The 14,103-nt window shown below is 41.3% G+C and overlaps 1 protein-coding gene across 1 annotated transcript; it reads left to right on the forward strand.

Annotated features, from left to right (window-relative positions):
* Positions 1–817: 817 nt before the first annotated feature.
* MRPL15 (mitochondrial ribosomal protein L15) lies at positions 818–9,090 on the forward strand. The gene is made up of 5 exons (XM_071419500.1): positions 818–994; positions 1,834–1,991; positions 4,364–4,529; positions 4,999–5,122; positions 6,363–9,090. Exons 1-5 carry the CDS (start codon positions 896–898, stop codon positions 6,698–6,700), a joined length of 885 nt encoding a protein of 294 aa, XP_071275601.1. The 5' UTR covers positions 818–895; the 3' UTR covers positions 6,701–9,090.
* The last annotated feature ends 5,013 nt before the right edge of the window (positions 9,091–14,103 follow it).

Raw genomic sequence — 14,103 nt, forward strand, 5'->3', positions numbered from 1 at the left:
CTAGGAACATCTTTGTCTCAGTGTTGACTGCAGTAATTTTCTTCCAAATGTTGAGTGAGGGGCTCAGCTTTGCATTTGTGCTGAACACAGGATAATATAGAGATGTTTTTGCTATTGCTCAGCAGGGCTTACACAGAGCCAAGGCCTCCTCTGCTTTTTATGTTGCCATGCTCATGAGAAGACTGGGAATGTATGGGAGGATGGGAGGAGACACAGCCAGGACAGGTGACCTCAATCACCAAAGGGATATTCCAGACCTTATGGCATCATGTTCAGTATATAAAGTGGAGGGAAGAAGAAGGAGGGGGGATGTTTTGGGTGATGGTATTTGTCTTCCCAAGTACCCATTACACATGGTGAGGCTCTGCTCTCCTGGAGATGGCTGACCACCTGCCTACCCATGGTAAAAAGTGAATTAATTTCTTCTTTTGCTTTGCTTGGACGTGCAGCTTTTGCTTTCCCTATTAATGTCTTTATCTTAACCCACGAGTTTTCCACCTTTTATCCTTCCAATTCTCTCCCTGATCCCACTGGTGGGGGATGGCTGCTCCTGGGGTGAAGCCCCGGGAGTCTCCCCCCGCAATGGATACTCCAGTACCTGCACGGGGGGCAGCTGAGCCAGGCTCGGTGCACCGCCGGCCAGCCGCGTTTAGAGGCAGCCCGATGGTTTTAGAGACTCGGTTTGGGGACACTCGGCTGAGGTCTCAGTAATAAAACAGCAGTGACAAAACGCCAGGAGCGCCCTGTTCCCAACCATTGGAATTCCGAGCACCGGGCCCGCCGCCGCCGCCTGCGCGACACCGCTGCGAGGGCGCGGCAGTTGCGGTTTACGGCGCTGCCGTAAAGCGGCGCGGCCGGGCGCGCGCCCCGCGGGCGCCCTTGGCAGGGAGCGGCCATGAGCGGGAGCGGTGCGAACCGGGGCCTGGAGCTGCTGCGCTCGCTGCCCAGGGTCAGCCTGGCCAACTTACGGCCCAACCCCGGCTCCAAAAAGCGGGTGAGTGCCTGCGGCCTGCCGGCTGGGCCCGGGCGGCAGGGCGCGCCCCGTCCCGGTGTGGTTTGCCCCCAGGGCTGTCAGAACGACATCGTCCTGGCACGGCTGGGAGAGCCGCCTGGCCAGAGGAAGGGTGGAGAGGCTGAGGAGAGGATGGCACTGCTGTCTGTGTGTGGCTGCCCATGTGTGTGGCATCCCCAGAGAGCTGGCTGATGGGTGGTGCTGGCTGAACCTCAGAGCATTGCTGGGGCTGGAGGGGAGCAGTAAAAGGCTTCACACTCCAGGTGTTTATGGGATGGAGTAATGTGTTTGGAAATGGAAGGGTAGAAGGCGTACAGAGAAAAGGAATGTGATGCCAGCTAACATTGTTGTTCTTATTTCTCGAAAACAAACCTGTGAGCTGTCTCCTTATAAAGTGGTAGAGAAATTTCAAAAAGAAACCAGGGAGAAACCCTTGTGGTTTGGGGGGAATATTAGTGAGCAGGGAGATGAGGTTCAAAGGCTGAAACCATAGGAATAGAGAAGGGAACAGCAAGCAGCACTCTCCTGAAAGTGCTGAAGACTCCTGAATAGTATTTAAGTGCAGTTTTGTGCTAGACTCGACCATCCCTGCCACCAAAGGAAGCTGATTTGTCCCCAAACTATTTGTGATGCCAGCCTAAAGCTGCACTCTGCAAAAATCACATTAACTGCTTTTCTATTTTTCCTCTTAGAAAAGATCTATGACTTAATTTTTCCTCAAGAATCAGCATTTTCTCAATTGTTTATGTCTCTGAAACGAATGTTTTGTAGGTACTGGTCTTTGTAGTAGTTGTCTAAATGTACCATTGATTGTTTTGAAGGAGAGACGACGTGGCCGTGGAAGGTATGGGGGTCGGAAGTGTGGCCGAGGGCACAAAGGAGAAAGGCAAAGAGGGAATCGGCCCCGACTGGGCTTTGAGGGTGGCCAGACTCCATTTTACTTGGCCATACCAAAATATGGATTTAATGAGGGACATAGGTAAGTGTCTAAACATTTACTTGGAAATTAATCATTGTCTCCATTTCTTGATCTTTCTCCTAAAGCAAGAATCCAGGATGCCAAAACAGGCCTAACTGAAAAAGTTCAGCTTCCCAAATTCCTCTCAGGTTGTTAGCTACTTTACCAGAAGAATCTCCCATTTCTTGTGAGATTATTCTTTTAATTAATTAATTCCTGTTTTGCACATCTGCTTCTTTACTCTCTTCTTCTCATAATCCTTCATGTGTGGCAGACTACCTTTCCTCTTCCAGCTGAGTGAATTTCTCCTCTGAAACTATTCCTTCATTCCTGCTTGTTTTTCCTTTTGCTTCATAACCCAGTGAACTGACTGGGAACAGTCCCAGTGACTGGAGTGAGGATGCTGGACATGGAAGTGTAATCCAAATCCTTGCTTTGTTGTGTCTCCTCACTTTATTCACCAGAAGCTCTGATCTGCTGCCAGCCAAACAATTCTGCTTCTCTTTATGGTTCTACCTTTTCAGCCCTCTGACACTGTGGTGTTTGTCTGTCTGTGCCCCGCCTGTTACATCTAGGATCCTAACAAGCTCTTTAATACCAAATCTGCTGGATGAGGCATGAAGTCACCTTTCACCATTGCTCTCCTTGGGCATTTTGCCTTGTTTAATACTTCTGTCCTTTTTTCACATAGTACTTGTTTGTGTCATGTCCTTATTCCACCTTTTTCATGTTTGAGGTTATTCTTCTAACATGTCTTTTCTCCAGTCGCTGTTCTTACCTGGAGAGGTGTGTGTTAGAGGTGTTTCCAAATTTCCCTTGCTTATATTGATAATTAAAAAAAAATTATTAAAATTAATCAAACTTTTTGAAAGCTGGGTTTGCCTCGTCAGATAGCATTTGTGTTACCTGGGCCAGCAACCATTTTGTTGCATTTTGATCTGGCCTTGCAAACTTGTGTGTCCATGCAATGCTGTTACAGGCAGTAGTAACAAAATCCTGCTACAGCAAGCAGACAGTTCAAGGATGAAAAGACTAATGTGTATTTGTGAATTGTTAGACTTAATTTAATGTTCCATTTCTTGATACCACTTCATCAAATAGCTGAGCACTTTTATATTTCCATTCTTAATGCCTGCAGTAGAACTTACAGACTTGTCCCAGTTTAAGGGTTTCCTCTGAATCTTAATAGTTTTGAGATGTGACTCAAATCCTATTTCCAGGTACTATTATTTCCTCCTGTTTGCTCAATTATTACAAGAGTAAACAAGAAGCACTTTCAATAGCTGAAGGCAGAGTGTAAATCCAGAGTGTAAGTCCTGCAAAGGAAATGCTGCAGAATGCAGACACTCACCTTCTTATGGTAATAGTGGTCAAAAGTTCATGAATAGCCAACAGCAAAAATCCAGCCTCCTGCAGTGACAAGAAATTATTAGGATCTTGCTGTTTTTAACAACATCTGACAGCATGTGAAAACAGAAAAAAAGTACTCTGTAGTTTCAATGTTGTTTGCAAAAATTCAGTGTCAGGCTCCTGTAAATGTTCCTGTGGTGAGCACTCTAAGTGCACTGGAGCAACGCTGTTGGGGTGGAGGGAGCACGCTGAACAATGTCTCTGCCTGTTTGTCTTCACCTCACTCCTCCTTCTGCCTCCACTTCTTGAGCCCTTCTCTGTAAGGGGCTGTCTGACAGCACAAATTCTTGTTCCTTGTCCTTTGTACATGGCTTGCCAGTAACAGAGATCAGCTGCTTCCCAGTTTGTGAGCTGCCTCTCAGAGCCTTCCAATAGCAGCCATCAAATGGATTGTAGGAGGAAGTTTTGGGCATCAGCACAAGTGGTGTGCATAGACAGGAATAGACTCTGGCTTTGGAAAGCTATGCTAAGGATTGGTTTGTACAGTAAAGTTAGATCTTGAGAAAAAACAAAAGTAGGTTCTGCTGAAGGCAATGGCTGTTGTCAAGAGATTCCATCTCCCTTTGGGGAATGTGGGTTAATGCATATTTCCTCAATATTTCTCTTCCTTGATGGTGTTTTGAGGGAGATTCCTTTCAATACTTTCTGAGATGTTGGGTACAGTGGTAATGGATCAGAAAATCGTGTATGTAAGCTATGCATGTACAGAATTTTGCTGGTAGTCTTTGATATGTTTGTATGTTTGGTTTTTTGACTGTGTCAGCAAAGCACCCAAGGTGGATTCACTTTGAAAGTGGTCATTATTTACAGTCTTGTTGGTTTGCCAAGGAGTGCTGACACTGTAATGTCTTAGTAGTTTTTTGGTTTAGGAGTAGATAAAAACCAGAATATCTCAGTTGACCAGTTGCTATTAAAACTTCAGTTTGGTAAATTTCTCATTGTTTTGTTTGGGTTGTTTGATTTTTTTGTCTTTCTGTCCCCAGCCTCAGACGTCAGTACCAACCTCTGAGTCTTCAGAGGCTGCAGTACCTGATTGACTTGGGCAGAGTTGACCCCACGCAGCCAATTGACTTAACCCAGCTCACTAACGCCAGAGGTGTGACAGTGCAGCCTCTCAAGAGGGATTACGGTGTCCAGCTGGTGGAGGAGGTATGCAAACAACACACTTGGTACTTCAGCCTTTCAGGTTGCCATTCCCATGGTTTGGAAGCATCTTGAATTCTCCAAATTAGTTTGCTGTGGGACTTTTGTGGATCATAAATCCACTAGAGGGCACTGTGTGTCAGCAAAAAAAGAAATAACTCTGGAGGATGTCTTCCTACCCAAGGGACTTCAGAAATCAGAGTTAAGGAGTACATAGCAAAAGACTGAAGAAGTATTTTACAACAGAAAACTGAAATGTACTGAAAAAAGTGTATGACTATTTTGGAAATGGAAAGTTTTTTTTATTCACCCCAAGTGACTGAGAGCAACTTGGTTACTTAACTCTGTGCATGGAACAGACAATGCATAATATTTTTCCAGGATTTAATGTTCCTTATGAATTTTCAGAGAAGAATAAATGTGTGTCTTAAAATACTCATTTTAATGTTACTGTAATATCTGTTGAAATTTACAGGGTGCTGATATTTTTGCAGCAAAAGTAAATATTGAAGTGCAGAGGGCATCTGAATTAGCAATTGCAGCCATAGAAAAAAACGGAGGCGTAGTAACAACATCGTTCTATGACCCAAGGAGCTTGGGTAAGAACTTCTTTTAATTTCTGCCTTTTATTTTTTTTTTTTGGATGTGCAAAGATTAAATGATCCAAATCAAAGTTTCAAACACAGTTTGTAGTAGAAAGTCGTCAACTTCTAAGCTTCAAAAACAGTTACATGTATATTTATAGAATCATAGAATACTTTGGGTTGGGAGGGACCTTAGGGATCATCTAGTTCTAGCCCCCAGTGAGGAATGACAATGCATCCTCAATTTTGCCTTTTTTAACCATTCACCTGTTTAGCCCTTCCAGTGTTAGTAATTGTATACCAATCAACCAGTTAAGGAAATCTGAATAGCTTTGTAAATAGAGGAACTAAAAATACTGTTTTGCTGGATTTTTGTCTTCTGTTTCCCATGTTTAATAGCACTAAGAAAACTCAGGAAAAAATAGATTTTAAAAACACTGTGGATGTTTATATTTTTAATTTAAAATACTTTTCCACTTAAAGTAAGGAAGTAAGTTACAGAAGCTCAGAATCATTCCAGTTAAAATGGCTATTGTTTTCAGAACACTTTCACTGAAGAATGAGGCTTTGCTTTGCTTGAGGCTGCATCCTGCCTAGCATTCATTCATGCAGTTTTTATTGACAGTAACGCAGCTTTCATGTGTGAATGAGGCTGAGAAGAAGAGGAATAGACATTTTAAGTGTGCAAAATATGTTACCCTGGGGTGATATAAGTTCTGGGATTTTTTTTGTTCCACAAAATAATAAAAATAGTAAGGTTAAAAGGTTCTGGAATATAATTTTCCAAAATCAGTAAAATTTGAGGAAGAGAAGATAATCCCACAAAGGACTAAATAGGTGCATGTGCCATTGAAACTTTATTTAAAATACTCATAGAAGCACTAAATTTGACATTAGTTGGGACACTGTGTAAATAGCTGTGCAAATGCATGTCTTCAAACTGGGAAATAATAATTTAAATAAGTTCAGTTATGGTTATCTTTCCCTAGTAGTCATTCTAAATGTATTAGAAGTAGCAACTCTTCCAGACTGGCATTATAAATATCAGTTAAAACAGAGTTTTTTGTGTGGTTAAGTGAAACTTGCAAACCACTATCTCATTCTGAACAAGAATATTCTTGAGATTCAATTTTTTGCTTAGTCCTTTTTGATGTGAGTGTAGTAACTAATTTAGTACAGAATAAGATGTCATTTAAAGTTTTTAAATCTGTGTTATGAAGTGCAGTCACTAACCTTCTCTCATGTTTGCCCACAGAAATTTTAATCAAGCCAGTGGTATTTTTCCTGCGTGGCAAACCCATCCCAAAGCGAATGCTCCCACCTGAAGACCTCATCCGTTACTACACAGATCCCAGGAATCGGGGCTACCTGGCAGATCCATCCAAGGTTGCAGAAGCCAGGCTGGAACTTGCCAAGAAATATGGCTATGTCTTACCAGACATAACTAAGGATGAACTCTTTAAGATGTTAAGTGCACGCAAGGATCCTAGACAGATATTTTTTGGTCTTGCTCCAGGATGGATCGTAAACCTGGCAGACAAGAAAATTCTGAAACCAACTGATGAGAATCTGTTGAAATACTACAGCTCATGAATTCAGGACTGGACACAATTGCAGGTGTACAGGAAACATCTGGGTATGAAATAATGGGTAGAAGTGGTGTGTGTTTGTTTGTTTTTAAGACTCCTATTATACTAGAAAAAACATTTTTTTCTTCATGTAATCTTCTGGTGTAGCTCTCAACTTTTTTATTGTCATAATAGAGTGTATCAGAAGTCTTAACATTTGAAAACAATGTGGAGTCTGACATAAAGTGTGGGTCTGGGCACTTTCTCTTCCAATGGTTTGCCAGTTATTTTTTTCAGACAAAAGGTTTCAGTGTTGCGTTTGTTTCAGAGGATAATTCCAAAGAGTCATTTGACCTAATAATTAGTTTATATTTCCCCCTCTCAGTTTAAAATGGGAAACGTGACTCTACAAAACCAAAATTAGTTTTACAGTTGTATTGCATAAAATTTCTAGATAAAAGTTCTAGAAAATGTATCTTGAATAGTTCTAAGAAGTATTTTTGGTTGGGGAAAAGTAAAAAGAACCAGAAATCAAAAAGTACTAAAGATTGCATTAACCTCTTCCATTCCATAGCTATATTTTGGATTTTGCCATTGCTATCGACAGTACTCGAGCTTGAGAGATCTTGATTTTTCTTTTATTTCTTCATATGCAATTGAGGAGGACAGAGTGTGCAGTTCAATATAACTTTCTATCTAAATTTGGGACTGGGGGGGGAGATAGCTGTCTTAATTCAATGGCCTTTATTATTCAGAATTTAAAACTTATCCTGACACAAATGTAATCTTATTAATAAAGATGCATAGCAGAATCCAGAGTCAATGGATGACAGTGACAGCACATTATAAAGGATGGGGATGTGATGGACGAAGTACACAGTCAGAATTCAGTTTTCAGCTTGATCACAAATTGCATGTGGGACAGTGGACAAATTAATTTAAATGCTGTGAAAAATTATGAGTAAATTGTGTTTATGGGAGACAGCATTTTAATCACACCAACTTGATTAAGTCTTGAAAATATTTTTCAGCAAAGGTTTGTTTTATCAGTTTCTCCAGAATACTGCATTATTACTATGCAAGAGTATTGTAGGTTTTGTGTGGAAGCATTGGGCGTTGTGTGGACTGGGCATTCGAGACAGTGAGGCAGACAGTAAAGAAAGATGAGAGGGGAGACCAAGATGATGTATCAGAATGTGCTCTGACTCCTTGGAAGTTAATGAGCTGCTTCATAATTATGTCGTTTAATGGAAACTGAATTTGGCTTTAAAATAGTCATAATTTGATTATAAGAATGCAGGAAACAGTTCAGGAAAACAGAACATGAGATGTCATTTTGCTTTCCAATTTTGATGTGCCTTTGGAAATGCTACTTAGAGTTTCCTGTAGCTGCCAAACCATCCCATCTTGTAGGGAAAGTCCTCTGTGTGCTAGAATATCCTTTTTCTCCTGTGTAACATCTGTATTTTGCTGGTATACCTCAATGGGGGAGGATTTGAGAAAAATCTTCTTTTTCTTACAGAAAATAAAACGAAGCAGATGAATTTTTGTTGGTGTTTGTCAACCAGCCCAGATTTTTCCTTTACTCAACAACCTGCCTTATCAATTAGTATGACTATCTGTAATCATAGAACAAAATAAAAGAAGTCTTCTCATTCTGATTAAATAATCTGAAATCAAGAGATTAAGAATAAAAAGTCACTAAATTTTGACAATTTACTCTTCAACTTCTATTGTTCCTTGTTAATGTGTGTTAAATGCTATCAGTAATGGTCATTCCCCTGACTTGGGGTTTAAGTATAGGTGAAACATAGCAAAACAACAGCAATATAAAATTGGACAATGAATAGCAGGAATTTTGTTTTAGTGGCATTAACATTTATATTTTATAAGGTGTCCAACACTTTTTTGGCACGTTAAGAATAATGCTGTGTGCCAAAAAAAGTACAGTTGGTGTTAACTTGAATGTGAAGTAAATAACTTTCTCACTTTAGATGTATCCTGTTCTGCATCCTGATGATTGTTGGTTTGGAACCTTAAATGACAAGCAATACTTTTTTATTTTTCTTTTTTTTTTCAAGTTTTTGTTATTACAATAACTTTACAATAACAATATTACTACTGCTTCCATTTGGGAAGGAGTTGGAGAGGGGGAAGAGTATTTATTGCCTTCCCTTATTTGTGCCATAATGTTTCTGTTTTTATGAATCAATTCACAATTGTATTTTGTGGAGGTGGTGGTACTCAACAGGAAAGCTACTTAACTGGAAGTGAAGAAGGAAGTTACTCATATTAGTGAAGACCAGAAGACAAAAGTGTTTATGTATCATTGTGTATTTTGGGGAGGAGAAGATGGGGGAAGGCAAGTTTGTTTCCATTTCTGCTCTTTGTATTAAAATGAACAAATTGCTCTCAGCAAGTTTTTTTCTGAATCAACTTCTTTGATACACACACGCGTGCACACGCTGGTTTCTGTAGGTTTCTAAATGGTTTTCAGGTGAAAGGGTAACTTGGATAAAATGATAACAGTGAAAGAAAGAATGAAAACAGGAAACAGATGTCTGGTGACGTTGAGGGATTGGATAGCACTTATTCAGTGGACGATGTCTTAGTCACAAGGCAGCTGTATCCTGGCTCTGATACTACAACGCTACAAATACCTTGGAGCCAAAACAGCCACGTTCCACAAAATCCGGTCATTCTACTTTATAAAGGTGATCTTTTATCATCTTATACTTGGAGAGGGCAAAAAAGGGCTATATGTTCCTTTATTTAAAATATGCAATGGTTGTCTTTTTTTCTCACTTCTGTTAACAGTAGCCAGTATTTTGTATGAGTTGTTTGCATTTTTATTTACTAATGTAAAAAGTCACAAAGCTATAGATGATTTCCTGTTCATTTTATCTCATCAGGAACACAAGTCTCCTAGCAACCAAATACAGAATTATCAAAAGCACAAGTAAGTTATTGACAAAGTTTCTAATAAATCCATAATAAATAGTGTCCCAAAGGACTCTTGTTTATATGTCAGGCTTAATGGGGCAGGACTAAGCCAATGCTGGCATCTAAAGCCATTCTCATTACTTAAGTATATGGACCATGTTTTCATGTTTATAAGATAAAGGATTGTCTTGGATATCCTGTTTTGACAGAGCTTTTTCATGTGCAACAAGGTGTGACACAGCAAGAAGTACCCAGTCTACTGTAGGTGGAAAAGTATTATGGGGTAGCTGAGGAAAAGGAACTTTTATTTGTGTCACAAAGTGCTGAAAGCCATGTCAATTTTTATCAGCAACATCGTACTTCTGAATGACTACTTGATGAAACTGATTACAGATGTGAGACTGCAATCTAAATAAAGATCTGTAAACATGTACATACCTTGTTGTTTCATCCTGTGATAATCAGAAATCATGTGTTTCTTGGGAGCAGATTCTACTGACTGCATCCAGTCAATGCTATACTTACAGGTGACTGGCTGCCGACTCAAAATGAAGTGGATTAAAATATGTGTTTTCTGTTTTCTCATATGTATAACAGTGATAACATGGCTTCATTATACTTCATATGAAATTTGTGTTTAACAGTCAAAAGTTGACTGTACAATCCACTGATTTCCAAAAAAGAATAAATTAAATCAGTGGCCCTGATCTGAATCTTCGCTGGCAGTGTGCCAGCATTGTTTTGACGTAGAAGCATAATTGATGTTAGTCCTCCAGGAAGTCATATAAAAGTGATCAATTTTCATTACTCTTCTCATTACTATTTTATTATTTTCTACTATTATTTCTGTTTTCTATTATTTTCTTTACTAAAACCTTAAAGGCTAATGCAAAACTAGTTTTGCACTCCTTAACACAAGTTTTTCAAGCAATTTGAAATTGTTGCACAAGTCCCATATTTTAAATATTTAACCGTTATGTATATCTAAAACATGAATGATGCTCTGTATATCCAAAATGTCCAGTTCAATATCCTATATGCAGCTTTATATTTTAAAATTTTCTGAAAATGTAATCAGTCAGGAATAATTTTATGTAGCTCACAATCTGTACTGTTTAAGGTTATGGTTTGCTCTATGAAAAGAGAGGTCCAAATGTGACAGGGTTCTTGCCCATTAGAGGAAAATTAGGAACATTTTAAGCTCCTTTATCTCCCACCCAGGTGGCTCCTCTTGGTCTTTTGTAGCAGAAATACACAGCATTGTCTAAAGAAGGATGGTTTCTCAGTGGAAGCAAACCATCCTCAGATGTATTCTTGTCTCCTGTGCTTAATATTCCCTCTGAAGCATCTGCATCTTCCCAAGGTCTCTTCTCACCTTTCCCGTTGTAGTGGTGGGAACTACAGGGCACAATCATTCTCACAGTGTCATCCTGTCTGGCCCACTCTGGGTTTGAAAATCTGGTTGTTTTATGTGCCTCTGGAGCAGGAAAAGTGTTGATCATTCCTGCATCTGTTTATATGGGGGGGTTGGGGGGGATTGGCTTGAGTTTCCTGGACTGGTGTTGCTTTTGTTGTTAAAAATGTCAACAGCAATGTTGTTTACTTGTTAACCTTGTAGATTCCAAGCCACATGCCAAGCAACTTGGAGGGCCCTTTGAGCAATGGATTTAGTGTTTATCAGTCAATGAACACTCCTAGAAGAGTGTCTGTGCACTTAAATCAGAATTGCACACACTAGATACCAGTATGAAAGGACAGACAATTTTGCATTCAATGGACCAATGCCCAAATCTGTCTTTCCTTGCACTTTTCTTCAGCCTCTGTAAGATTCATTCTGTCTCATGATAGCATTGTCCTGTCTGGGCTTTAGTCTATAAATATGGGCAGATTATAAATATGGGCAGATTAGTCCATATTTAGCTTGAAAATCTGCCATTTGTTTCATTTCTTGGGCTGGTAATGAGAGCTAGGAGTTCGTGGACATAGAGTGCCCTATGAAAAATAAATTGGTGTGTAAATTTATGGTAAAGTAGTTCTCTAGGGGTTTTTGTGATGCTGGTATAGTTTTCTCCCTGTGCAGAGTACCTTAAATTAAAGAAATAAACTCACCTGGTGTCTAGCAAGGAAGATGCATTTTTTAGTTGAATGTAGCTGTGGTTCAGTGCTGCAAAAATTGGCATCCAATTCCTTATGCAGTTATTATAGTGAGGTATTGTGTTAGTTTCAAAATTAATGCAGGTCTAAATTTACATTGCTCACATGTAAACAGTACTTCAAACTCCTCTCATAGAGTCTTGCTGCTTTTGTTGTAATGTGATTGATACAATCATTGTCTAGAGCCTAGAGAAAAGCCATGTTCAGCTTGAAGCAGACATCTAAGCAGTTCAGTGACACTCTAGACTCCACTGACTGTGACAGGAGTTGTAACATAGCACTCTTGTATGCACCCAAAACTTCAGCATCTGGAGCTGAATCCCACTCTTTTTTTCAGTGACCCAAGATGCTTGAAGTTAATGGTCAGAATTCCTCTACAGGATCAACATATTGCCAGTGTGTGTTGCTGAGCTTTGCCATTGGGAACTTGTGAAACCTGATCTACTTGGTTGTGTTTATCGTTGAAAAGAAGCATGCTCTTAAAATTATTTAGTGAAAAAAAGCAGTCTAGAGGATCTCTTGGTGCCACAAGAAGTGAGATGCTGGCAATCAGACAGTGCTATTTTAAAACTATTGGAGACAGCAACTTCTCCAGGATACAAAAATTGGTGACGTCCCCACCTGGAAGTCTCTGAATTTCAAGGTGGATGACTCCCAGTTCCGAGCCCTGCTCACAATTTGCCTGCCTGCCTTCTTTGATCTTTGTGTAATACATGCTGATGTTTGTGCTTGTTCTAATGTATATGTTTACTCCATAAGGAAAGAACGGAAATTAAACTCACCTTCATTTGCAAAAGAAAAAATGGGAGAGCAGGATGGTGCCTCTCTTGAGGTGTCTGCTTCACATGTGCTGCTTATAATGGCTGGAGAAGGTGACTGAGATGCTTAAACACAGATGTTGTCTCACTGCTATCTGAGAAGATGCATCCAGTATATTTCATAGGGTACCCCCTACAGCTACTGTGACAGCCTGTGATGTTAGTATAAAAGACAGATTTGGTAGGGATGTGCTTGGTTTTTGTGCACAGGCAATCATTTATACCTTCCTTTTCTTTTTTTTTTTTTTTTTTGTTTTTTTTTTTTTTTTTTTGTTTTGTTTTGTTTTTCATGTTTTTTTTTTCCTCTTGGCAAGGCCATTGTGCTTATTGCAGCAGGCAGTCTGAGTATGGGCCTTGTACTAGGCTTGAAAATGTTCCAGACAAAATATTATTCTACTGGTTTTATGTTGGACTGTTGTAGTGCGTTTTTATATTTTGTACTTTAAAGTACTTTTGTTTTGTATCCCCATATTTTTCCCAAATGGTTTATCCCAGACTGTACCCCCCCCCTTTACCTGTGTTATCCCTCTCCCGGGATGAGATCATCCCCAAACCCCCACCCTGGCTCTCTGTCAATCACTCAGCATCCCATCCTCTCCATCCAGAAGTTTCTGTCCAGGTTGTCGGATGATTAGCCAGAGGCTGGGAGTCAGCCCCCCAAGCCTTGCCCCATACGCTGTCCTGTATGTCTATCCCCCAGCATCCATCCCTTAGGGTCACTCATTGGTTGGTAAAATGTTATCAACTTTTGGTTTCCACCTCCCTTTAAATGTAACCTTGGCACATCTCCCGGGGCTCTCGGCAGGAGGCTCCCTGAGGTGCAGGAGCTCCTTTGGGATCCTAATAAAACCTTGGATTAACCCCAGCTAAGAGTCGGCCCTTTCTCTTCTACCGATGTCTCTGGTGTCTCTCTTGCTGCACAGGTGACCAGCCCAGGTGCCCTCAGCACCCTCGGGGCACACACAGAGAGTGTCTCCCTGCCAGCCCAGGTGCCCTCAGTACCCTCGGGGCACACACAGACAGTGTCTCCCTGCTGCCAGCCCAGGTGCCCTCAGCACCCTCGGGGCACACACAGAGAGTGTCTCCCCCCAGCCCAGGTGCCCTCAGCACCCTCGGGGCACACACAGACAGTGTCTCCCTGCCAGCCCAGGTGCCCTCAGCACCCTCGGGGCACACACAGACAGTGTCTCCCTGCCAGCCCAGGTGCCCTCAGTACCCTCGGGGCACACACAGACAGTGTCTCCCCCCAGCCCAGGTGCCCTCAGCCCCCTCGGGGCACACACAGAGAGTGTCTCCCTGCCAGCCCAGGTGCCCTCAGTACCCTCGGGGCACACACAGACAGTGTCTCCCTGCTGTCAGCCCAGGTGCCCTCAGCACCCTCGGGGCACACACAGACAGTGTCTCCCTGCCAGCCCAGGTGCCCTCAGCACCCTCGGGGCACACACAGACAGTGTCTCCCTGCTGTCAGCCCAGGTGCCCTCAGCACCCTCGGGGCACACACAGACAGTGTCTC

Source organism: Agelaius tricolor, unplaced genomic scaffold (genome assembly GCF_023055355.1).
Source record: "Agelaius tricolor isolate 1412-34295 unplaced genomic scaffold, bAgeTri1.0.p SCAF_2, whole genome shotgun sequence".
NCBI classification, from domain to species: Eukaryota; Metazoa; Chordata; class Aves; order Passeriformes; family Icteridae; genus Agelaius; species Agelaius tricolor.

What these genes read in the sequence shown, in the direction of transcription:
- MRPL15 (XM_071419500.1), top strand. Translation starts at nt 896, where the DNA reads ATGAGCGGGAGCGGTGCGAACCGGGGCCTGGAGCTGCTGCGCTCGCTG. An exon ending in GGATTTAATGAGGGACATAG is followed by an intron (nt 1,992 to 4,363) that starts GTAAGTGTCTAA and finishes TTCTGTCCCCAG; the next exon opens with CCTCAGACGTCAGTACCAAC. An exon ending in GTGTCCAGCTGGTGGAGGAG is followed by an intron (nt 4,530 to 4,998) that starts GTATGCAAACAA and finishes TGAAATTTACAG; the next exon opens with GGTGCTGATATTTTTGCAGC.